The 23,606-nt window shown below is 41.1% G+C and overlaps 6 protein-coding genes, 1 long non-coding RNA gene and 1 pseudogene across 11 annotated transcripts in view; 3 read left to right on the top strand and 5 right to left on the bottom strand.

Moving 5' to 3' along the window:
* The window catches only part of LOC115733029, a 40,910-nt pseudogene extending 37,152 nt beyond the window's left edge, over positions 1-3,758 (top strand).
* Positions 1-23,606, bottom strand: part of LOC115753955 (peroxisomal membrane protein PMP22) — a 491,710-nt gene that overhangs the window by 155,118 nt on the left and 312,986 nt on the right. The gene's annotated exons all lie outside the window — the stretch shown is intronic.
* On the bottom strand, positions 4,446-6,507 carry LOC115753974 (CRIB domain-containing protein RIC5-like). Its single transcript, XM_048273213.1, has 5 exons — positions 6,128-6,507; positions 5,907-6,011; positions 5,461-5,561; positions 5,114-5,192; positions 4,446-4,990 (listed from the first exon to the last, which is right to left on the bottom strand). Exons 2-5 carry the CDS (start codon positions 5,962-5,964, stop codon positions 4,509-4,511), a joined length of 720 nt encoding a protein of 239 aa, XP_048129170.1. The 5' UTR covers positions 5,965-6,011; positions 6,128-6,507; the 3' UTR covers positions 4,446-4,508.
* On the top strand, positions 4,788-5,298 carry LOC125313569. The gene is made up of 3 exons (XR_007197241.1): positions 4,788-4,921; positions 5,082-5,160; positions 5,274-5,298. It is a non-coding gene; the product is annotated as an uncharacterized LOC125313569 (long non-coding RNA).
* On the bottom strand, positions 7,563-12,381 carry LOC115753963 (glycolipid transfer protein 1-like). 3 transcript variants are annotated; one of them, XM_030692836.2, is made up of 7 exons: positions 12,116-12,381; positions 11,360-11,492; positions 10,648-10,703; positions 10,198-10,328; positions 8,995-9,130; positions 8,387-8,518; positions 7,563-7,926 (listed from the first exon to the last, which is right to left on the bottom strand). In XM_030692836.2, exons 2-7 carry the CDS (start codon positions 11,475-11,477, stop codon positions 7,891-7,893), a joined length of 609 nt encoding a protein of 202 aa, XP_030548696.1. In that variant the 5' UTR covers positions 11,478-11,492; positions 12,116-12,381; the 3' UTR covers positions 7,563-7,890. The 3 variants fall into 3 exon arrangements, with proteins under 3 accessions (XP_030548696.1, XP_048129181.1, XP_030548695.2); XM_048273224.1 differs by having other exon boundaries at positions 11,360-11,489; positions 12,113-12,381; XM_030692835.2 differs by having other exon boundaries at positions 11,360-11,488; positions 12,098-12,381.
* LOC115753964 (dCTP pyrophosphatase 1-like) lies at positions 13,688-14,597 on the bottom strand. The gene is made up of 2 exons (XM_030692837.2): positions 14,257-14,597; positions 13,688-14,027 (listed from the first exon to the last, which is right to left on the bottom strand). Exons 1-2 carry the CDS (start codon positions 14,404-14,406, stop codon positions 13,797-13,799), a joined length of 381 nt encoding a protein of 126 aa, XP_030548697.1. The 5' UTR covers positions 14,407-14,597; the 3' UTR covers positions 13,688-13,796.
* Positions 18,875-20,993, top strand: LOC115753981 (probable 60S ribosomal protein L14). Its single transcript, XM_030692854.2, has 5 exons — positions 18,875-19,087; positions 19,211-19,312; positions 20,150-20,279; positions 20,353-20,465; positions 20,701-20,993. Exons 1-5 carry the CDS (start codon positions 18,914-18,916, stop codon positions 20,755-20,757), a joined length of 576 nt encoding a protein of 191 aa, XP_030548714.2. The 5' UTR covers positions 18,875-18,913; the 3' UTR covers positions 20,758-20,993.
* On the bottom strand, positions 21,216-22,671 carry LOC115753971 (epsin-2). Its single transcript, XM_048273198.1, has 4 exons — positions 22,439-22,671; positions 22,206-22,328; positions 21,921-22,082; positions 21,216-21,799 (listed from the first exon to the last, which is right to left on the bottom strand). Exons 1-4 carry the CDS (start codon positions 22,543-22,545, stop codon positions 21,223-21,225), a joined length of 969 nt encoding a protein of 322 aa, XP_048129155.1. The 5' UTR covers positions 22,546-22,671; the 3' UTR covers positions 21,216-21,222.

Genomic DNA, 23,606 nt, shown 5'->3' on the forward strand with positions numbered 1-23,606 from the left:
AGAAGCAAAAAGAGAAATTATTTCCCTAACTTTTAAATATATATATTTTTTATATTTTTTCCTTGATTTATTTATTTTTATGAACCGAATTGTTTTTCGCTAAGGAATGTGCTGTTGCAAAGGAGGTTCGAAGTAAAATCTCGTGCTTAAGAGTTACTCGAGAGACGAAACTTCTCGAATCTTCTCTCTCTCTCTCTTTCTTCTTCACGAAGCAATCCGACCCGATTCTGCAAGCAAAAATCATCGCGCCTTCCATTGGCATCCTCCAAAGCTCTCGGACTCGAGACGCGGACCTTACGCTTGCATGTCGAGGAAATTTGGGAAAGGCTTAGCTTAGAGATTTTGGAAATTAGAGTTTAATTTGAAAATTTTGAGGATGGAGTTCGGATAATTTTGGACAAAAAAGCCCGTCACCAATGGTGCCGATAATGGCACGCAGCACGCGTGTGATCATTCGACGAAATTCATGCCGTTGGTGAGATGAAAGAGTCAATTGAGACGGTGATGCCGCTGCCGGGTGGGTATGTGTTTCGAGTGATAATGGGATTTGTTATGATCAGCACCTAGGTCCAAAAGGCGCACCACCGATCAAGGATAAAGATTGGAATTGAGGAAATGTACCACCAAACCTAAAGATAAGCCACCCGTCGGGGATAAAAGACTTTGGGAGTAAGAAAAGCTCATCACCAAGAGAGCTTCTTGGTTAAGAAATAATCCACTTTTCAAGAATCTCACATATTTATTAATATTCAAGTTCGTCCCTTACAATTAAGAATGCAACTCTCTAAATAGAAGGAATTGAAGTACAAAAAGCCAAACATTTAAAGACATGGGGATCACCCAAACAGCTAGCTCGTTAAACCGACATATTGCAATTTGAACAGATCGAATTCACCCGTAGCCCAAGTTAGTTTTTGCTTGCGATACCGAGGGATCTTCTAGATCGATCGGCGAAGAATGAGTTGAGCTTGAGAATTGATCGAATAAACCTATGTTCCCGCATCAGAAGGAGGCGCCAATTTTATGGATTACTTTGACACAAACACCAATATGAAGGTCTATCGCAATTTAGAGTTCTTTATTTTAGAGTTCATAGAACATCGGAAAAATTTCAAATAAGGGTCCAAAGTGCCCTCATTTTCTTAAATTAGGACTTGAAGTTGATATTATTTCAAATAAAAGCATAAAGTATCCTTATTATTTTAAATAAAGATTTGAAGTGGACATTATTTCAAATAAAGATCTAAAGTGGTTATATTAGTATAAAAATAAAAAAAAAGGGCGGGGGAGGGCTTGACTCACTAGTTGATTATAGGCACTTTTGTTATTTTTTTTAAGTTTTTTTGTTTTCTAAAAAAAACTAAAAATAAATAAAAAAGGAGATAAAGGCATGAGTGGGGTTGCCTTCTTACTCGTGGCCGCCCGCCAATGCCGATAAGGTCGCAGCGATGGCCAACGCCTCGGTGAGGGCCGGTTGGCCCTCGCGTCGCCTTAGGTGGGAGAGGGCCTTGGCTTGCCCTCGGACCTAGGCGACTCGAGTGCAAATTTGGTAGAGGGTCACAACCCTCTCTAGGCTTTGGCGAGGGCCCACTAGCTCTTGCCTGCGGTCGGCGAGGTCGCTAGCCCTCGCTTAGGCGCCGACGACCCCGTCGATCATTACCACCGCCCCACTACCGGTGAGGCCCCAATTACAGGCAAGGGAGCAGCCCCTCTGGCATGAATCTCCTTCCTTTTATTTGTTTTTTTACTTTGACTTTTACTTTTTTAAAATTAATTTAATTAAAAATTAGGTTAAAATTATATTTTGACGGAAATGTGTTTGATGGATCGAAATATTTAACTGGTCGGTGAGGTGAAGTTCTTATTTGAAATAAATATGACTACAGTAAAATTTTATTTGAGATAAAGAGAGCATTTGAGTCTTTAATTGAAATAATGACCGCTAGGTAGAGATGCTTAAGACCAGAGGTTTTGTCTGAAATCTTCCCTAGAAAGCCGAGGCCTTTTGCTGCAAGGGCGAAGAGGGAGGGGACGTGTTTTCATCATTCTGCTCCAATGGCTGCTTCGCCTTCTCAACTTCCGCGCTCCGTGCCCCCAAATCCTGACGAAGAAGAAGAAGAGGTTGTCTCTCTCTCTCTCTCTCGGGTTTTATGTACGTTTCGGGGTTCTTTGGTCCTCGATTTCTGGGTCGGCCTGAAGGAGGAAGGCAAGACAAATACAGTGGAAAGAACCGTCATTTTGGTGAAATGCCTTGTTGAAATTGGAAAATCAGTGCGATCAGGGTTTTTTTTTTTTTGGGGGGGGTGTTCGGGATGTGTGTGTGTTGCCGTTCCATTTGAGATTTTTCTTGGTGAAGTTCTAGTTTCAAGCCAGTGGCTCAGTTTATTTGGTAAAATGTTTAGAGGCTTTCAAAATTGACTTGTGAAGGTCTAGTTTCGAGCACTTTCTGTTCCAAACAGATACCCGGTTCTTTCTCGGGGCTCTCAGGTTTTTTCGACTTTGTTCATTCTGCGCATGTCGATTCGACTTTCAGTTTGCCGCCATCTTCGGAACCCCATTCGTGTTTTGGTGCCATAGGTGAATCTGTACTTGAAGATCATCAAGACAGTGGCCCTGAAAGCTAGGAGAAGTTCGACGGTGAAGGATGTCAAAGCATTGATTCAGGACAGGGAACAAATCGATGAACATAGTCAGCAGCTTTTTTTCGGGGCCAATTGTCTTGAAGATGGAAAAAGATTAGTTGATTACGGCATCCATGCTGACCCCACGCTCCACCTCATCGTTCAGGACTCGGCTATTGTGATGGTAAATGTTGAGATCTCATCGAGTCAGAAAAACTTGCTGGTCAAAGTGAAGCTTCAGGATACCGTCCAAAATGTCAAATTGATGATTCAAGCCAAGGAAGGGATACGGCCGGATGAGTTCGCTCTAGTATTCGGCGGAAAGTTGCTTGCGGAGGACAGGACCCTCGCCTCACTCAACTTGCTGCCAGAGCCAACATTTCATTTGGTTTTCCACCCCAAAGATGATGTGTCAGTTATCGTCCAGATGTCCAATCGCAGAGTCACATTAGGCGCTAAATCTTGGTACACCGTGCGTGATGTCAAAGCCATAGTCGGAGAATTGATGTCTGCGCAGGTCATGAGTTTGTGTATGGTTTGTCAGGGGACGCTGCTCGAGGATCACAAGACCTTAGTTTGTTACAACATTGCGGATGGCTCCGTCTTAAAATTGGTGCCTCGAGATGCTCCATTTCAGATATTTGTCAAGTGCTCGACTGGTAAGACTGTTGTTCTTCAGCTTTCTAGGTATGACACGGTCAAGGAAGTAAAGAACAAGCTCCTTCATAAGCTGCAGTTGTATGTGCCAGACGAATGTCACCATATTTCTTATGTGGGAAAAAGGCTTGCTGATAACGGTGACCTGGCGAGTTATGGCATCCAGGAGAATTCGACTCTCATTGAGACCATCTTGCCTCGCAGTAAATCAAATCACTTGAGCTTGTAGGTACTGAGTGAACAGTATCATAGTTCTGACTTGTTTTTTGAATGAGAAGGAATTTTGAACAGAAAGCTGCAAAGTAGTGTCTGACGTTTATGCACCTGATGCTAATTTTCTTGGTATGTCATTAGTACATCATGGGTGATGAAGGTCCAGTGTATATATCTGCTTCCTTATATTGAATGACAGCAGTACATCATATTTCTGGTTATTCTGTCTGATCAATGTTGTTTGCTGAAAGCTTGATCTTTGACCTACCTATTTCAGTAGAAGTATCCTGGAAAACTTCTCCTTTTGATTAGCATCACCAGAGAGAATTCGGAGGTAGGTCTGGGTTTTTCATTTAGCAGTTGTTTCGTGATTGCTAAGAATTTCTCGACTCAATTTATGTGAGCTTATTGTTATTTGATAAGAAATGTACCCAAGACATAAGTGGTAAGACGATGAGTGAAGAAATATTTTCAAGGCAGATGGTTGGATATTGTTTGCATTCACTGGCATTATGTATATAGACATCTTTTCGTGTCTGTAAACTGCGGTTTATTTAGAAAGCAACTCTTTTAAAAACTAATACCTTGATTAGTTGCCTTAAGAACTTCGCTAGTTCTTTTCCCCGATGAAAATTGGGTTAACTTGTTCACCTGCCTGACTTGTTGATAGGAGTTGCGAACGTTGCTCAAGTCTGTTTTTAACCCCAGGATTCGTGTTGGGGCTTGGGTGATCTTAAGAACAGACATTTTAGTTCTTGCCAATGGTTGAAACATGGAACCCTCAAGTTGAGCTACATGTCTTGATGCAAGTCTTAAGTTTAGAAGTCCTTCATATGTGAGCCTTTGAGCGGCCCTGTGGTCATTGTGAGCTCTACCAAAGTATCCATCTTCCACTGACCCAAATTTTAGCAGAAAATTTCCGTAGAACAACAAAACTCAACAAGAGAGACAAACTGGTGTTGGAAGATTTTGTTCATGTCTTTATAATTTGCATATACACTAACCACTAATCACATTTCACCCTTTCCCTTCTTCGGTCACTTCGGTTACTGTGCTGAGATGGCTCTGAATCTTCTTTAGTCCTTGTCCATGTTCAGACCCCGATCCATGCTCTGTCAATGAGGATGCATCATTCGAAGGACTTTGCCCTTTTGATCTCAATCTCGTTGACCCACCACCGGATGAGCCCTTTGATTTCCTCCTCCGTGATTGTTTTGACACCATGGCGGCATCATGTGAGGGTGTCTCTACCCCAAGACCCAAGTTCTGATTCCTTCTAGAATGTCGGGTGGAGCGCGATGATTCTTGAGGCGGGGCATCAGAGGCCGCGGCTGATTTGCGGTGCCGCCTCAGATGCTTCGACACACTGGAGCCGTGCTTGGAAGGTGAGCTCAGAGGGGAGCCGAAGCCGGTAGATAGTAGGTGTCTTGGTGAGTCCTGTGCATCCTTAACGTTTTGCAAGAGCAAGTCCGGGCCTCCTGCCCCGGTTTGCTTCATGTCTGTTGGAACGACAAGTTCGCACATGGGGAACAAGATTAGTGTTATTTGTGCTACATGTGTTAACTAGGAATAAGCTTTTGGTGACTCTAGGTGCATTCGTTAGGAGGAATTGTGGAACCAACCATCTGATGCCAATGCCGACTCTCCCAGAGGATCAACCGGCTGCAACGTGAGTTGCTGAGTCGAATCGAACTCGTTCATCTGCATTGGGATGCAGATTATTAGCTTTTTCCCCATGCTTATTTGTCAGGATCATGCTTAATGAAAGGATTATTATGACAGAGACTTCAGGAAAGTGATCTCAAGGAGGACATTGCAAGAAATAGTCAGGCAGCAATAACAATCATTAGAATGCATCCTGTATATGAGTCTCCACAAGTTAATCTGGAGCTGATCACCAGACCATTCAACTCTGTGATGCCCGGAAAAAGCGGAGGCACTGAAAGAGGAGGTTAATCAGTGGCCATACCCAACTCGGGGCATTGGCGGAGGGGCCTTGCCCTCCGATGTGAGCGACGTGCTTTACATCCGTGGGAAACCCGATCTGCAGTTCTTCCTCCTTTTTGTTTTCTGCAGGATTCAAAATGCCAAACTCCTTATCAGTTTCAATGTCTACATTATCATCGGTTGTCGGGTGCTTAACAAGCCTGGTAATCGATGTTTCTTTCCACTAAATGCTTCTAAATCAAGGACGTATGATTGAAAAATCGAGTCTCCCCCCAACTGATGCGATGTTAATTCTCTCGTCGTGCGACTTCAGATGGAGGGGGATTGGAATAGACACGACTCGCTCTACCGTTAACATGATAACCAGTAGGCAATTAACGATTTCTCCGAATTCTTATTGGTATCAGCATACTACTTAACTCATATTCACCGGCTCGAAATGGAAAGGGAAACGGAGTCGGTACACACCAAATATATGCGAAATACATTTCAGGCCTTTGAGGAGGCCCTTAACTTTTGTCGGCATTCCCTCCGAGAAGCGGCAGCCGTTCTAGGGTGGCTCCGGGGCTTCAGCTATGAATAGAGGAGGAGGAAGCGTCAAGAATGTTTATCAACCATTCCAGACAAGCAAACAAAATGCGAAGGTGGATAACATCAGAAAATCGGAAATTTTGTCGTATCAAACTCACATGTAGGATTATGTCGGAGAATTTCCCTAGAGACACTTGATGAGGACCAATTAGTATCAAAATGACGCAAAGCCGATCTCGGCCCTGTCGGACATTAGTCAGGGACAGAAGCTTGGCCATCTCGCCACTGCTCGGCCCGACCGGCACGATGCCATTCTCTTCCACTGATCTAATGATTGGTTAAACAAGTCGGCTGGCGGCAGAAGAGGCAGTCGCGCTTCGAAGATGCGTCCCTCGTGCTCAAATTGGCCGATCGGCGACCGAGACGAGTTCTTATGACGTGTTTCGCTCGTCAACAATGAAGATGGATTGACATGTTGCGGACACAAATCTGGTTGGGACACGCTTGTTTGGTCCAATTTTTGGCTTTTGCCAGTCAATCAAAACCAGTAATTTTGACCCCGATTAACGGGGGCAAAACGAGGTTAAACAGAAACCAGATGTGCCAAGTGTTTTCTATATTTAGGGATGGTGGGGTTTAACGGCTCACAAATAAAAGCGTGGGAACAACGCTTGAACAGGTCATTATCCGTCTTAAGAAAGCTTGTGATTATCCCGTACGTGCGGCGCGTGACTTGCGACAAGGCGGGTGGATAGCTAGGGGCTCGGTCCATCGATCACTGAAGGCGAAACTCTAGTTCCTTCTTTGTAATGAAAGAAACGGGGAGTTTACTGCGGTTAATATTCAAGATGATCGCAACGTGATGCTCCGAAAGCATCTAATAATTGTCTAATCGAGACTCCGGATTCGTTTCCGGGAGGCGAAACATAAGATGAGTGTGAATTTCGGTACGCCCGTATTTTGGGGAAACAATATACGGCCAGTTAAGATTGAATTCGTAGGAGTCGCCGAGTAAGCTTTATTTCATTCTTTAAAACCGACTTTAAATTTAGTTTCAGCGGATTTCCTTACATTTACAAGGCTAAGGGCAGTTACTAAGATTCAAATGACCACATGGCGAATATTCCTATCAAGCTAATTGAGCCACGAGGCAAGCAGTTTAGTAATTTACAAAAGGTGATTTCAGCCTTCCCAGCAGAACAAAACAGAAAGATCTTTCTTTCATCCCATGTTTTCACGTTGAAATAAACAAGAATTGCCTTCTCTAACAGAGGCCACGTCGTGGAGACATCAGCTTAATAGCTTTTCTATGGTCTCTCAAGGGACTAATCTCCCGTCGAGCCTCATCGTAATCAGGGCTCGATCTGTCTGTTGTAGAATGTTACGAGGCTAGGCGTCGGAATTATGATAAGTATAAACCCTGGTTATGACGAGGTGCGACAAGAAATTGGTCCCCGCGCTTAAGGTACCATGGCCGGGCAACCCTAGTTTAGGGGCTTCTCTGTGGTCCCAGGAGTCTTGGGCAAGGCGATAGGAGAATATCTTATGTAGAAGAATTGATGGAAAATTAGCTAAAAGTGCATCAGGAGTCTCTGACCAAACATAATAATGCTTACGGTTTTCTGCGAAATGGGTCGAGGTCTCGGCCTCTGACATTCAAGTCCAAACTCTAGTTTTCCCTTCCAAACAAGATATCCATAGGAAAAAAAAAATACAGCAGATGATTAGAATGCAAGCTGAAGTTCTGAACCCCACAGTCTCCTACAGTAGTTGGCAATCTGTCCAAAAATATGAACCATGTTCAATGACTGATGGTTCATTTACAACCGACGGTTTATTTTATGTGGATCGAAAAGCAATGCATGGACGGAGACGCCTATGAGTGCGGTAGAAGCATGCCGCCCTTGGTAGATTTGATTCATTACGAAGCTTTCAGATCGTCCAAGCCAACACCAGCCTGTTTCAACAAGGTATATGCATTTCAGTGGACAATCTTGGGAGGCATTGATACCTCAACGAGTGGATACAACACCGTTGAGGCCACGAAGAAAGCGAAAGAGAGGGGACAAAGACTGTTTTATTAACACAAAAGAAAGTTTAAGGGGAGGCCAAGAACCTACATAACCAAATGCTAACATCATGTCCTCCTGTTTTCACATCATTCCTCTGGATTTGATGTATTATAGTTAATTTGCCAAGAGGATGTCTCCGAGAAGTTATTAGTGAATATGTAAAAGTGAAATTAGTCATACCCGACTACCAAAACGTAAAGATAGAGGAGAAAGAATGAGTTTGTGTCCAGCCACTTTTTGTCACCTAGAGTGCCCTATCTCAGTACCTCAATCATATGTCAATGTTATGCAATACCATAAGAAAATATAATAGCAAATCAAGAAAGTTCATCAGAAACATTTTACCAGAAACTTGTGATTCTCTTCCAGAAGAGGAGAAAAGTTAGTGCAGAATTTCTCCATGTCAGCATTCACATCACCAGAGCCGCCTATCACATCCATGAACTTTTTCCTATCGGGAGCTAGCTTCATGGCGACCTGTAATTCCCAGTACCCACATTAATTTAAAGCTTAGTAACAAAAAATTCTGATCCGAATTGACAAGAGGGGTTTTTTTCCTAAATTTATAGACAAAGTATCTTTTCACTAGCCACAAAATGTTCAAGTCTTCATCTTCATCACAAGCTCAACCACAACATATCGACCTCAAAGATTTCACAGGATTCCTGGGGGAAGTCTAAGCTGAGAGGAAGACTGTACTGGGTATCTTGAAGCCAGAGAATAAAAATATGTTGGGACCACACAACCAAAAAACAATTAACATATAATATCTTTTTCTTTTGACGAAAATAGATGGAAGAACTTCACAGGAAAGAAAGACTCAAATCCTAAGTTTTTCCGAATGATGTAACAATTGATGAGCATATGATCACTTGGCATTTTCCATCGATACTATTGAGAAGAGTGTTTTTTCACGAGGTGCACTAAGTATTAGTTTGGCATGAAGACATTACAGTGAAACTTGAGCTTGCAAGCCAGCCATGCCACTTTTTTAAAGTCTTGCCATACGAATCCGAGCAAGCTTGAGACATAGTCCAATCAGGATGAGCAAGCAAGTTGCGAAACAGTTCGACCAGAAAATCCATGGCTCTGCAGCATATCAAATATAAGCACAATGTGAGCATGTCATCATTTCAACTGAAAAAAACAGGTGATTGAGCAATGGGTAGCTTGCTTAAAGGCTTCAAGACGACTGGTGGCTTAAAACGAATTCATTAACAGTGCAAAACTGGAGATGATACTGAGGAAAACCCCCCGAGGAAGGTCCCAAAGAAAGCTATCCAAGAATAAAAAATGTGTTAATGTTATATTTCCCATTCTTGAAACAGAAACATTTTCAATTATCCCATGACTGGAAGCTGTTCTGCAGGTATTCAAGTATGGAACTTTTGCTCTTTTTTGGAGAAGGCCTCGTACAGTAAGCATCAAATCTAACTTACTATCTTAACTTCTTTTTTAAACTACTTATTCTTCATAAAATGAATGAGAATACGAAGTGGATCGTAGTACTATTAACTTTTGGCATTATTATAAACTCACAAATGATTGACCCGTGATCTTTTAATAACCCAAAGACAATCTGATGAATCAATTAAGTGCTTCAAGAAATAGAGTGAGTCTAGAAAGCCATTATCAATTCTCTAGCAACAATACTTTCTATAGGAATTCTACTGTGATTTAGAGAACATAGGCTTGTCCTGACTTTTGTCTTTCAGAGTTTATGATGTACAATAAGTCAAAGGTGTTTTGGCATTATTGTGCAATATTATTTTTGCTAAATTGCAATGATATTCAAAATAAATATGCCAAAAAACATGTCACATAACTGTTCTTTGAAAGTTCGACCAAAAAAAAAAAACTGTTCTTTGAAACTATTTACTGTGAGGTGCAAGCACACAAGAATGCGCAGGCATGCGTAGTTCAATCACAATTTTGTCTGATCTTCGACGTTGCAAAGTCCATATTCTTGGAATTAACCACCTTAAATTTCAACAGCTCACTGTCTTACTTTTCAGCGTGCGCAGGAGAATCTCTCAATTTATCTTTCTTATTAGCTCACTTATCAGTTGTCACCAGTCAAATAATTTCAACCATCTTCCACGTTATCCACTGACCTTTAAGCTTAAACAAAATAAGTAAAGTCTTATGTTCTGTACCTTGTCAACCAAAGAAGTCCATTTGTGCAACTAGAGGATGCCTTGGCTGTTTTAGTTTCAACCTCTACTTGTACCATACTGTACAAGAATTTGAACTGAGATGGATTGGATTCATACTTAGCTTGAAGCCTCTACAAGAAAATTAATAAGGCATAAGGTCAATGCAACTAGTACTTGACAAAGAGAGGTGTCAGATCGCACTTGCTCACCTAGGTACTAGAGAACTGAGAAATATGACATCAAGTGAATTATCCTTGGAAATGACAATTGTCCATACTAGATACCATAAACCTAATAAATAATAATTCAATTGCAGCCAGATACTTCAACAAGCACCTTACCTCTTTATGGCAAAGAATCATATAAATTTCATTGGACAAGTGCATGACATTGTTCTAGTAATATCCACTGGAAAGTTTACAAAGAAGAACAAAGAGAAGCTGTTCTTACTGAAACATTTCCACCAATGTCAGATTTAACAAGTGCCATAGCAGCACCAAACTTATCTGGAAAAAAAAGGGATATCCATATATTAGAAAGCTCTCCATGGGGTATCACAATGCTTTAAATGTAGACAGTAGGAAAAACAAGTGTGTGCGTAACAATTATGTTTTGTATACAATGGACATGGATGCTTCTTAAGTGCAACATTCTAATTCTAAATATCTTTAGATACATGAGAAGGATGCAGAGCAGTCGGAATAAAAGAAATAAGCATGGTGCCTTCTGCAAAAGCAAATGACCAGCAATGCAGTCAGTGCTTCTTGTATACGAAACTCTATCAAGACAATTGTCGGCCTGATTGGAATTCAGCTTAATTTATTCTTATTCAGTTTGAGAACATTGTTTACACTTGGAGTGTCTCAGAAACCATAACGCCTGACAGTAAGAATGGCTATGGTGATGGAAGTTAGCTTGTGGCAGGATCTGACTATGATAGAACAAGGAGAATGTGCAGTACAAACAGCTCACTCCATTGTTAACATGCAACCTGAGTACTTATCAATGCCTTGCCATTCTCTTTATAGTTTCATGATCATAAAATCTAAAAAAGATAATGAAGGAGTTTTTGCATGAGAATTGCCTTATCAAGGGTATTATAGTGCAACTCGCACCCGAATGTCTGACCTACTTTTCCAGCTGAATCATGATAAGGACTCACCAATGACGGGCAATATCAGTTTGCACACATCAAGAAAAGGCTTGGCCAGCATTTCCCCTTGTTCTGACTTGACGTGCTTCATGCCCTCCAATGAGGGAGCAAAAATGGTTCCCTCCATGTCGAGGCCGACTGCCTAAGCAGAGAAAAGGCGGTGTCCATTATAGTTTCAGCAATCACACAACCAAGATTTTCTTGGGCACTAATTTCTGCGCAATATAGTAGGATACAATACTTCGCAAAGTATATCTATCCTTAAGACTTGACCAAATAACCAGAGGAGGTGACATCCACAATAATCATTGCAACTGCACAATGTGATGACTAAGAAAATACCATACGAACGATTCAATGCCAACCCAAAGCAAGACGTCATCCACAGTATATGGTACCGATATGAGTGTCAGATCACAAACGCGCACAAGCATTCAGCTTTTTCCATGCACGAAATGGATACCAGGAGAAATTACAAGAAAACAGAGAAGCGGAACCCTGTAGTGAACGGATCGCAGAAAGAAGAAACACCCAAGAGCCAGAACAATTAGAAACTCAAAGTTTTTCAATTAGATCTCAAGATCATTTCAATGCGTAGCTACAGATGAGAATCAAATTTTCCTTCGATGATCATCTGACTTCTCACAAACAACAGGTAACTAATCCAGAAAGAGCCCACAAGAAACATGATCTCGAATTCGCAAATTCAATCTGATCCCATCACGTGCACGCACAACAGCGAACCACCCATCTCGGAAAATGCACCTGAGATCAGGATAGAGATGAATCCGACTCCGGCCAAGGAAACCGACGATCAGAGAAGTGAACTGCAAGAAGCCCTGCGGATCGGGATTCGCGAACCGAGTGGAACGCAACCTCGCGGAACAGAAGTGGGGATTTCAAGAATCTGATTCTGAGGAAGCGTCGTGCGAGCGACGCTCGGTTTCACGTTAGCGACAGTCAACAACGTGGGACTGGGGTGCGATCTGGAAATTCCGCGTATCATGCGGACGCGAGATTGCGGCAGAGGGAGAAACTATCTCTTATTTTGGATACGGAAAAATTCAAAAATTTTAAAAAATATTTTCTAAAACATAATTAGTATTGTCATTTAGAAAAATTGATCAACGGGATATGTTTTCATTTGTCATTTTTTTTTACGGTGAACATATCTTTTATTTAATCATTTTTGTTAGCGACAGGAGCGATGATTTTATAAAAAAAAACGTTTTTTCTTCAATCTTGAGTTTTTCGTGAAACAAACATACTTAGATCGTTGGTGATTTTCGTTTCTTTTCGAATCGTCCCGAGTAAGAATGTTCCAAAGGGAAATTATAATAAAGTTTTCAATTATGATCCAAGGAAATTATGCATCGATTTTGAGTTAATTTTTATCTCATCGTGTTCCAATGATATCGCAATTGCATTTGAATTCTCTCATCATCGTCGTTCTTCCCTAATCGTTTTTCAATTATAGAAAAGTGTTATAAATGATACATTTACAATATGTCGCTTTGTGTTGGAAGAGAAGATGATGGTGTTGTGTTGCATCGAGGCAAAAAGCACCATTTGGGTTGATGGATTTTTCCTTTAAGATAGGGAGAGGCAACCTGCGCTAGCGACTCATTTTAAACGTTACTGTGCCATTTGTGAAACTTTAGGTTTGAGTCATAACTTACTGCTTCACACCACCCGTAAGCGGAAGATCTGATGTTGGCAAGCCCGCTAGTTGCCAAGAGCACGATGTTAACTGCCAAGAAGTCTCTCGGATTTGAGTCATAACTAACTATTTCGCACTACTCGTAAACAGAAGCTCTAAGGTTGGCGAGCCCGCTAGCTGCCAAGGACACAATGCTTACAGTCAAGAAGTCTCACAAGGTACGCGGCACTTAGGCAAAACAGCACGAGCCTCCATAAGATTCGTTTATGACATGAGTCGAACTCGCGACCTTATGAAAGATAGTTGTCTCTTTTACCCCTGGACCATCTACCATGATAGTTTGGCATTGAAGAGGTATAAGGCACAAGTTTAATGCCATTTGCCAAGTCTGTCCCCAGGAATCTTTGGCACTGTCTTTCCTGAAATATGCTCCATAATTCATTTTACAAACATTATTTTTGTAGGACAAATTTACAATTAGCAGCTCTAAATAAAAAAAATATTCAAATAATAATTTTTACTTAACACCTCCCGATTTCATTACTTTTCTTTGGCTCTGGTTTTCTCCCTTTTAAATGATTTTGTTTTTTTTGCTGTATTTCATGATTATGTATTAAAACAAATTATGTTATAGATGATTAGGATTGCCTCTATGACACTTCAGGAAAGTGCCGGAGTGGAAACCTTCACAATCTTTCCATTCGAGTGTGTTTCAACGACAAAAAAGCTGCGGTGCTCAACAAAGTACATCAATTAGCCTTTGGCCTTGACAGATGACATGGTTTTTCAGAAGGCGGCCGGGTTGGGAGGGTACTTGATGGCGTTCTTGACGATCTTCTTGGCGGCAGCGTCGCCGAGGTCGACGCCGCAAATGTCGGCCAACCTCACGAGGTAGAGCAGCACGTCGGAGAGCTCCTCCCCGAGATGCTCCTTCTCCGCCTCCCCCCAGTTGGGCAGCCCCTTGTCCACCTCCCCTCGCCACTGGAATATCTCCGACAGCTCTCCCACCTCCCCTATCTTCCTTGCAAACAAGAACATGGTATCATCACAATGAGGAGAGAAAAGAAAAGAAAGAGGGTAAAGCTAATACGGTGTTTCTACTAGAACTCGACGCGATCACGAGACGGAACCTCGCCGCTCAAACCTCGCACGACAACTTAGAATTCACCAGCAACCCGATGATCGTTACCGCCATCTCTATCCTGGAGCAAAAACAGAACGAGGAAGTGCTAGAAAGGATTGATACCATGGCAAGGAGGAGATTTCTAGGGCTATGGTACTTTTCCCAGTCTCTGGCTCTTGCAAAATCTTCAAGTCTCTTGGACAACTCCCTGAGGCCAATGTCCACCACCCTCTCCTCTGCTCCATCTTCTCCTCCTCCTCCTCCACCTCTCATCTCTTCTGTTCCCTAGAGACTGCCATCCTCCACACAAGCTCAATTTATAACCTTCCTAAAGGACATTCCAAAAGGGAGAAAGAAGTTGATCTGCTAGACTTAGAAAGGGAAAGAGAGGATGGTGGGGTAAAGGAAAATGCCCTCCTACCTTGTTTATTCATGAGATGAGATTCTTCATTGTCCCAACGCAAATGGCCAACTTCTCTGCTCAAAAAAATCATCTGGAACCATTCCATTCCCATTTTCTTCTTCTTCTTTTTTGCATCAGTTGAATCGACGGTTTCGTTCCAGAACCTTCTTAATGTAACTTAACTTCAGGTCAGGTTTAGTTACCATTCGCACCAATCGGATGAGGATGTTACGTGTTCGAACGTAATCTTTGACCGAGGCCGGTCATAGTTCCCCCAGTCGCTCCTTTACGGAGATTATATGAGCTTTATATGCAAGTCTTCTATGTTCGACTCACACTTGAATTACACTTGCAGCTTCTACAGTAAACGGTTGCCCGTTCAATTTCAAGTTGCGCCATAAAAAGAGGAATGTGTGCAACATGCTTTCTGCTTTTCTGGAATCTGTACAAGTGCTTCTCATGGCAATGCTTTTCCAGATGTGGAAATACAAAGGCTGTTTCGTTGAAAGAACAAATGGAATGCGGGTCTTAAAGTAACTACGGAAAGAACGGACGGAATATGGTTGAAACTACGGAGGGTGAGCAAGACGGATCGAAAGCCCGAAGGTGCGGACCGGACCGGCTCAACTTTTTGGGTCCGAGTAGGCCGGACGGTTTTTCGAGCTTGTCCTACTCGGCCCTGAGACAGTTCGGACAGGCCGAACTAACTCATAAAGATAAAGCATAAATAATATTCGAAATGTAAGATAGGACGATACAAATAATAGAAATTGAATTAGATGTGCTCGAAACACTTAAATAAAGCCATAAATAATTCTAAAGACATAATTACAATCAAATGAACGATAATCCATATGAAATTATGGGTCGAAGTTGAAAAGGTGGCCGAAAACATATATGGAAAGTGGGTTTTTAGGCAAAAAAATTACAGTTAATCTATTTTTAAATTTAAAAAATAGTACAGGCTAGGCTTGTGCTAACTCTTAAGGTGTGTTTGTTTTATGGAAAACTCCATGCTAAAGAAAAATGTTTTCCGGAAAATGGTTAGTTTTTCTTTGTTTGGTGATATGTGACCGAAAATATTTTCTAGCGTTTGGATCTCATTTAGAAAATAATTTCAATCTCATGAATTTAGTTGAGATGAAAAAAAAAAAAAATCTACGCCCGTCGTCCGGCCATAGCGAGGCCCGGCCTTGAGCTCTCCGACTCGCACTTGTGGCCGGTCACCCGTTGTCGCCGAGGCCCGACTACAAGGTTGAGGGAAAAGAAAAAAGACAAAATAACAAAATATTAAAAAATTCGAAATTAGCAATTCTGAAAAATGTTTCATCTCTTTAGATTAGGGAATTCAATTTCTGATTTTATACATGAATATTTTCGTTGACCAAAAAGTATTTTTGATTGACTTTTCATTTTCAGCGGACCAAATAGATGAAAATTCAAAAAACGAATTCCCGAAAAATACTTCCATTCAAACAAACACCCTTAGTAACAACTAGAAATCAATACAAGTTTTGGGGCTTACTTAGCTAATCAGCCCTAAGTCTGATTGACTTGCTGTTTAGACTTTATAATAGATTTGGCCTTCTTCACAATATTTTAGCATCATTACTTTTTTTTTAATCCTCGGGGATGATTTTTAATCCTCCAGACTTGTCATTATTAATAATGCCTCGAGATAATTGTCCAAAAAGTCCTAAATTTATTATACGACAACCAATTTAGTCTTAAAACCTTTTAATTGTGCCAATTAATTCTTAAATATTTTCGAATCGTGCTAATTTAGTCCTAAATATTTGGAAGATCGGTCCATTTAGTCCTAAACCTACTATTTGGATAGTTAATCTAAAGGAAAAATTGACACAATTGAACAAATTTAGAACTAAATTGATAAATCGTCAAAATTTTTATGACCAAATTGGTACAATTGAAAAATTCATGACTGAATTGATAGTGGTATGATGGTTTATGACTTTTTGGACAATTTTTCCGCAATTCCTCAATACAGTCCTCCAATAATGGTTAGATTTACTTACTCGGATCAGGCCAAAATTATGGTCTAGGCCCGCCATTAAAAGAAAAGAGGGTTAAAGACATCACAAGTACCATAAGTTTTAGATTGTGCTCGCGTGAGTGTCACAATATTTTTTTCTATCGAGTTGAGCATCATGACTTCTAAAAAATTTTCATTTGAGTGACATAACTTTAATCAATTACTCGAGTGCCATATTATTAAAATGTTAACCGCAATTGCCATTTCATCTGGGACTTTTCTAATACATGTGCCATGTGCGTGTTAACTAAAACCCTCCTCATCTTAGGAAATCTACAATTTGCATCTTGGCCCCCAACTCTGAGAATCAACCTAACTCTGAGAACCAACCCTATAATCGTAAGTCCTTTTCCAAACCCACCCGAAAACGACTTCGGTCCCTTGTGGCTCGAACTAAGCCTGGCCGAGCCCGGGAGCCATCGAGCTCACAAAAGACCTTACACTATCAACCAACATGGTCCGACCGCGCGACAAGTGCGTCCCGAAAAAATTGTCGATTACCTTAGTGTAGAATTTCTAAATCTTTTCCTGCGGATATGATCATCTTCATGAACTCGAGATCAATGTGCGTCCACGCTCGCAATATGTTCTCCTTCGATTCCTAAGGGAAGAAAAGAAAAAAAGGCGACAAGCATTTGACCCCGAAAGAATCATTATAAAGTACTCTCGTCAACTTGAAAAATTCCCACAAGAGGGTGTGAATCTTTGGTGCTCTCCATCATGCCTATGCCACCATCCTGAATTGCGTACATGGAAAAAAGAAGGCGGCATTCGATGCCCTCAATGAGAACAAGGTCTCCGCCAATCATAAGAAATCATTGTTAAAACTCAGCTTTGAGCCCCCCTGCTGAGGATCTACAGGGATAAAGCTTTGATCGTGAAAGCACGAGAAAGATGCGATAAGATAGAAACGATTCGGCCGGACCGGGATTATCACACTTAATATATCCAATCGAACAATCGAACTTTAGTTTTGTCCCAATATGTTTGTGGCATCTTTCGAACCATATCGCCTTTCATCGGTGCCCGATTATATAAGTATTAGTGTCCCGTTTATTTCGAGGAAAATGAATGATTTAGAAGATATTTTCCCGAAAACGATCGATGGTATCGCTTACAAATATGAATAAAATGTCAAACATTCTTGAGAAACTACAAAGTGGTAATTAAATATCGAGGCACTATTTCGCATATGTAAGATTGCATCATTCTTGCAATTTTTTTTTTTCCCCAATTCTTGTCTATTTTTATTAAATAATATCTCCTTCATTTTCACATAAAATACAGGAGAAAAATAATGCAATCCAATTGCAAATCATGACAAATCCTAGATAACTTCAAAACAAAATAAACTCCAAATAACAAAATAAATAATCGGAACAAGATTATGGGTCATACATATGCTCAAAGAGCAGATTCGTGACTTCTTCAAATAAGAAACGAGTGACCGACCATCGAATCCGTTTTAAATCTTTTAATAATGAGCACTTACGCCGAGATCTCCATTAGTGGTGTTTTGTAATCTTGTTGGCACGTTAAACTTTTGTGTCTATGTGTTTTTTCGTTTTTAAGAAATCGCACCTATCGTTTCGGCAGCATTTTTCGACCAAACGAGGCCGTCCCATGACCGGACATTCTCGTAGTTAACGAGCATCTTTAACCACAAGTTAGTAATAGAGGTGGCGATTGTGATCAAACCCTACGGATAGATAATTCGGTTGGGCTCGAAGGGCCAACTAAAATTAGGGCCCAAACGATCGAGCCGGGAATGGCATTTGGGCCCACATGTGGCCCAACAAGGCTACAGTATGGTACCCACCAACGCCGGCATAACCTATCAAGCCCGTGACCGGTAGAATATTTATGGATAACATTACTCACGACGGTTATTCGGGCCCAAACCCGTTGGACTTTACCCGATTGAAAAGTAAAATCATAGCTAAATTACTTAACAGAAAGAAATGAAAATAGATTAAAAGTGAAAGAACATTGGATTGTAGGTCGGTTTGTTTCACGAGAAATAGATGATTTGAAAAATATTTTCGTCAAGAGTATCGTTTGTATCGTTTACAAAATGAACAAACGAAAATAAAAATTCATCATTCACAAAAATATTTAGACATAATATTCTATTGATAATGAAATATTTTATATCAATAAATAATTTCAAGAGATACAAATTATTTTTTTTTAAAAATATTCTTTAGATTATTTATTTTTTGCAAAATAAATCAACTATTTATTCGGTGGCAGCAAACTCGACGTCAAAGCCCAAACTTTCGATACAAAATTTCAAAAAGCCCGCATCTCAATTTGGGCCCTCCATGCGGCGGGGAAAAAGCCCAAGGATCGAACGGCTGAGAATCGTTCATCGTGATCGTCACCACGCGATAAAAACTGGAAACCCAAACCCTAGCGCCGTCCAGAGTCTCTTATTCATTTTTATCCCGTCTCTATCCGCCGATCTCTGCACACACTCTCGCGCCCCAGGAAAGATGGTGAGTCCCTCTTCCCCGGAAACCTTGTCTACCGCCATGAAAACTCACGGATCAAGCTCTTCTTTCGCGTAATCTTTAGTGCCTACTGATTTACTTTCGCGGCTATTTTTGTGTTTTTGGTAGCCTTTCAAGAGGTACATCGAGATCGGGAGGGTTGCTCTGATCAACTACGGCAAGGATTACGGGAGGCTCGTCGTCATCGTCGATGTGGTCGACCAGAACCGAGTCCGTTTATCATACTTGAGCTCTTTTCTCTTCCTTTCGTACTTGTGGTATCTTGTGATTTCGTGGTTGAGTTAAAGTTCTCATTTTTTTGGGGGCGAATTTAGCTGCTTCCCGAGTAGTTGCGTTGTTAGATTGATTTTGCTGATCGCTGAAGTGGTTGAATCGAGGCTTGTATGCTCTGAAGGTGCTGATTGTAATTGGTGTAATTGTTTCTGGAACTTAGATATACTCTGATATGAAGCAGAGTGAAGAAATAATCCATATGGATGAAATAGTTTTAGGATGGATTTGATGTTTTCAGCTGCTTAGGAGTGCTTTTAGGATGGTTGGCACACATTTAAAATGCTTTTGTTGTCGGTGTGCACATGAATAAGTCATCGATTTTTGTAGGTGGGAGTGAAACTACTAAAAATGGAAGCTTTGGTTTGTGGTGATTTCGACACCATGGATTTTCAAATTGTTTATGTCGCTCGAAATAAGATTCTGCGAGTGACAGTTTTCCAATTTTATGGGGGACGTTCGCTCGATGCACTGGTGTCATTCTCTGACAAAATCCATTTGATTACTTCCCGCAAGAAGTAGATTCTCATGTGGCTTGTGTGCCGCGGATGCTGAGTGCATAACTTGATTGTTGATGGTTGTAGAGAATCCTTACTTGGAACATTAGCCTCTTCCTTGTTTTAGATTACCATGGTGATAATCATTTGTTTGCGACCGCATTTCTAGAAAGATATTGGCAATGTTTTGTCAAGACTTCCCATGATCTTTTTCTCTTTCTGTACCAAACACGTCCCGGATACAATTACTGAATCTGAAGCTTTGATCTGCTTGTCCCAGGCTCTTGTCGATGCACCTGATATGGTTAGGTCACAGATGAATTTTAAGAGGCTCTCGCTTACTGATATTAAGATTGATATCAAGAGGGTCCCCAGGAAGAGCGCTCTCATTAAGGCTATGCAGGAAGCTGGTAAGCTTACTTCACTCATTCTGGATAAGCCTAAATTTTAAGGGTCCCTTAAAACCTTATTTTGTCATTGCAGATGTCCAGGGTAAGTGGGACAAGAGTTCTTGGGGGCGGAAACTTATTGTTCAGAAGAAAAGGGCATCCCTTAATGATTTTGACAGATTTAAGCTCATGTTGGCCAAAATTAAGGTTGGTAATGAAGTCTTCTGGGGTTTCTTACTGTCGCTTTTGGGTGCTCTAGATTTTTTTTTTTTTGTCCTTGTTGCTTTTTCTCCTTGTCTGATTATGATTAGTTACACCTCCCACAGTTCATGCTGTTTCACCCTGTTTTTGTTGCCTCCCAGAGTGTCCACTGATGCCGTTTACTTGGTTCGTTATTTATGTTTGTCGTTGAAGCTGATGATGTTGTAACATGTTTGTTCAGAGGGGTTCATTGATCAGGCAAGAACTGGCAAAGCTCAAGAAGGAGAGTGCATCCTAAGCATGAGTTTCTTGCATCTTGCAGGCCGAGAGTTTTTTGGGAACGTGTAGCATTTTGCTTTAAACGGATTGTTTCTTGTTGCTTTTACTAGAGTTCAGAATCATCTGATGGTCCTGACGGTCTCTTGTATTGACTTTAATGAGCGAACTTAAAATGGAGCTAATGTGTTTTTTAGACATGTTTATTCTATATTAGCATTCTATGAAATGACGCAGGTCTAATGTTTTCTTGTTTTCCTTTCGATGTTCTTTCCGTCACAGAAATGAGCTGTACTTTATTAACTACGAAGGAGAAACAATGGTGTTTCCTTCATACGAGGCACAAATGTGGAACCACAGATAGCTCAAAGCTCACTCGTGTGTTTCCGTACAGGATGAATATGATTCCGTCTACACAATGAAAAATTGTGCGAAGAACAATCTATGAATAGTCCCTAAAGCTGTGGACCAGCTAACAGCATCATGCTCAATATCCTATCGAAAATTGTCGTTCGAAGTTCTTCCTCATCGCCTTTCCTGCATCGGACAAACTCCTGAATGCAATCCTTTCAGTACCCTTTCCCTTCCTAGGACTCAATGCTGCCAGCTTCGAGCAAATTCCGCTCACCAGGCCATTTTTCTGCTCAGGGTGATGGTCTTCTGGATTGAGCAAGGACCCTATTTCTTTGGTTGTGTGGTGATCCCACCGGTGTGAGCGGTTCTCAGTTTTAGACGTTAAATCACTAGTATCGACGCGATTTATTCTTCCTGGAGAAAAGCTCTCTCCAAATTCCTTTCTCAGGGAAAATTGGTGGAGCCTGTATGGATCATTGGCCTCACGCCAGGTGGAACTTGTTGAGCTAGAGCCGAAGGACGACGTCCTTAACGTTTCAGAAATAGAACACGAAGACTCTGATGATGGAGACGACGTGTAACTCCCAAACCCTTGTATTTCTTTCGTTATTTTCAGAGCTTTCAGACGGGCTTCCTTGAGCGTTTCTCGGTCTCCCAGAAGTTTTAGTATTTGCTCAGCTTTCTTGTGCATGTTGACGCCCCAGTTGAATCTGAGACATGTAAAAACGAGCGGAGACGCAAAAACAGGGGAACTGCGAGTCAAGCAGGTGTACATCACGGTTGCAAATCGCCACGACAGTGAAATACCTTGAGGCGTTACTTATAACTTACCCTTTTTCATCAACATGTTGAAAGCTGCCGAGCGCCTCGATGATGGCCACGTCACCTTCAAACTCCTCCGCAAATTCCTCAGGACCATGTGTTAGCAAGAAGTTGAGGAGGACCAGAGTTTTGTAGGATTGCCTCCACTGCTTCCAATCAATGTTCTGCAACCTGCATTTGGCGATAGAGGGAGTATTAGCAATGGTGTCTTATGTGATGCTAAATTAAGTAGCATGCGTTCTTCATTGTGAGCATGACTGATTGCAACAATCAAAAGAGGGACCTTGGCGATACCTTTTATGCAGAACATCAGCGACCCTCAAGTAGTCGTCTATATCATACGATGCCTCGGCAATTTGAGTCATGGATCTCGCATCCGGGCTCGACGGATCATTGTTCGTCACATCCTCTGCCAAGCTTAATTTTGGAAAAAAGAAGGAATGGAAGTAAGTGGATAGCCCTAAAAACACTCCTTATGCAATAGACGGGTACTAATGAAAAATTAGGTTGAGGGAGAGGGGCCATACAGTTCTGCTTGAGTAACATCAGTTAAGGCCAGCCTAGCAGCTTTGTACTTCTCTTGTAGAAAAGATGACGCCTGCTTTTTAACCTGGCCAAGCAACAAGTTCTCCATAACTTCACAAAAGATGATAATTTTTTTTTTTTTAAACAAACTCAAATCCTTCAGGGACTGTGTTAAAGTATGTTAACTCTCTTTGTTTTCAAAAACAAAATGGAGCAGAAGAGTCTGGAGCAAGTGTTTCCCTCTTTTCTGACAAAACACCATTTAGCATCCTGAGGTTGACCTATATGAAGGATGTTTTGGTGGATATCCTCATTTGTAGCTCAGACAATTAAGGAGAAATAGCACATGGATATCAACATTGACCAGTCAAAAACAATGGCCTTCACTAAGAATCAGGATCTTCAGACAGACAATCCCACTTTGCGTTCATTGAGGGCATATGGGGGCATGGCACAATATTATCTTACTGGAGAAAGATTTGGGGTAGGTACCAAAATAGGACCTAAGCTTTAGATTGTTCGTCATTTTGATTAAGGGTTATTTTGGTCGATGGAGAATTTCAGGTTTTCAAAAGTGCCATGATCGAGTGGACTTACCATCAATGAAATTCAAGCGAATGATTAAGTATTCCACGAGATAGTCACGTCAAATTTTCCGATGCCTAGATTACACATATTGCGAGCTTAAGATCTGATTTTGTCTTTTAAAAACCCGAAGTCCCTCAATTTGGCTAACATGAAATCTTAAATCCTCAATCGATCAATAGTCAAAATCTCAAGTTCTCAAGAACAATGAATCAAAATCTGAAGTTCTCAAGAACCATGAAAAATGGAAAAAGGTTATCACTGTACATATAGCTGTTAAGAAAATTCATAGCACAATGGCTAATGCCAGGTCAGGTATAACCTCATGAATTTAGGTCCACAACGCACTTACAAATACCAAACAGATATGTGAGCTTATATACCATAAACACAAGCTAATATGCTTCCAGAAACTTTACATTCATGTTCAATGATGCATGATGGGGCAACAAGATAAAGCCTCGAATTTCTTTCGATCGCCCACAGATACATTAATGAGAGAGTCACAAGAAATGGGTCTAGCCATAACTTTGATTTCAAAGGGACCATACAAAATGGAATACCAAAACCTCGCAATATCCAGCA

The sequence above is a fragment of the Rhodamnia argentea genome, chromosome 1 (assembly GCF_020921035.1).
Source record: "Rhodamnia argentea isolate NSW1041297 chromosome 1, ASM2092103v1, whole genome shotgun sequence".
Taxonomy (NCBI): domain Eukaryota; kingdom Viridiplantae; phylum Streptophyta; class Magnoliopsida; order Myrtales; family Myrtaceae; genus Rhodamnia; species Rhodamnia argentea.

Coding starts and splice junctions, on each gene's coding strand:
- LOC115753974 (XM_048273213.1), bottom strand. CDS start 5,964: ATGCCGACAAAAGTTAAGGGCCTCCTCAAAGGCCTGAAATGTATTTCG. Junction 5,193..5,460: donor CCGCCAATGCCCCGAGTTGG/GTATGGCCACTG, acceptor ATCCCAATGCAG/ATGAACGAGTTCGATTCGAC. Junction 4,991..5,113: donor GTCGGCATTGGCATCAGATG/GTTGGTTCCACA, acceptor TCGTTCCAACAG/ACATGAAGCAAACCGGGGCA.
- LOC115753963 (XM_030692835.2), bottom strand. Junction 10,329..10,647: donor ACATTGGTGGAAATGTTTCA/GTAAGAACAGCT, acceptor ATTTTCTTGTAG/AGGCTTCAAGCTAAGTATGA. Junction 7,927..8,386: donor AAGAGAATCACAAGTTTCTG/GTAAAATGTTTC, acceptor TTGTTGAAACAG/GCTGGTGTTGGCTTGGACGA.
- LOC115753964 (XM_030692837.2), bottom strand. CDS start 14,406: ATGAGAGGTGGAGGAGGAGGAGGAGAAGATGGAGCAGAGGAGAGGGTG. Junction 14,028..14,256: donor GAAATCTCCTCCTTGCCATG/GTATCAATCCTT, acceptor TTTGCAAGGAAG/ATAGGGGAGGTGGGAGAGCT.
- LOC115753981 (XM_030692854.2), top strand. CDS start 18,914: ATGCGGCGGGGAAAAAGCCCAAGGATCGAACGGCTGAGAATCGTTCAT. Junction 19,088..19,210: donor CTCGCGCCCCAGGAAAGATG/GTGAGTCCCTCT, acceptor TGTTTTTGGTAG/CCTTTCAAGAGGTACATCGA. Junction 19,313..20,149: donor ATGTGGTCGACCAGAACCGA/GTCCGTTTATCA, acceptor TGCTTGTCCCAG/GCTCTTGTCGATGCACCTGA.
- LOC115753971 (XM_048273198.1), bottom strand. CDS start 22,545: ATGGAGAACTTGTTGCTTGGCCAGGTTAAAAAGCAGGCGTCATCTTTT. Junction 22,329..22,438: donor GATGTTACTCAAGCAGAACT/GTATGGCCCCTC, acceptor TCCAAAATTAAG/CTTGGCAGAGGATGTGACGA. Junction 21,800..21,920: donor CAACATGTTGATGAAAAAGG/GTAAGTTATAAG, acceptor TACATGTCTCAG/ATTCAACTGGGGCGTCAACA.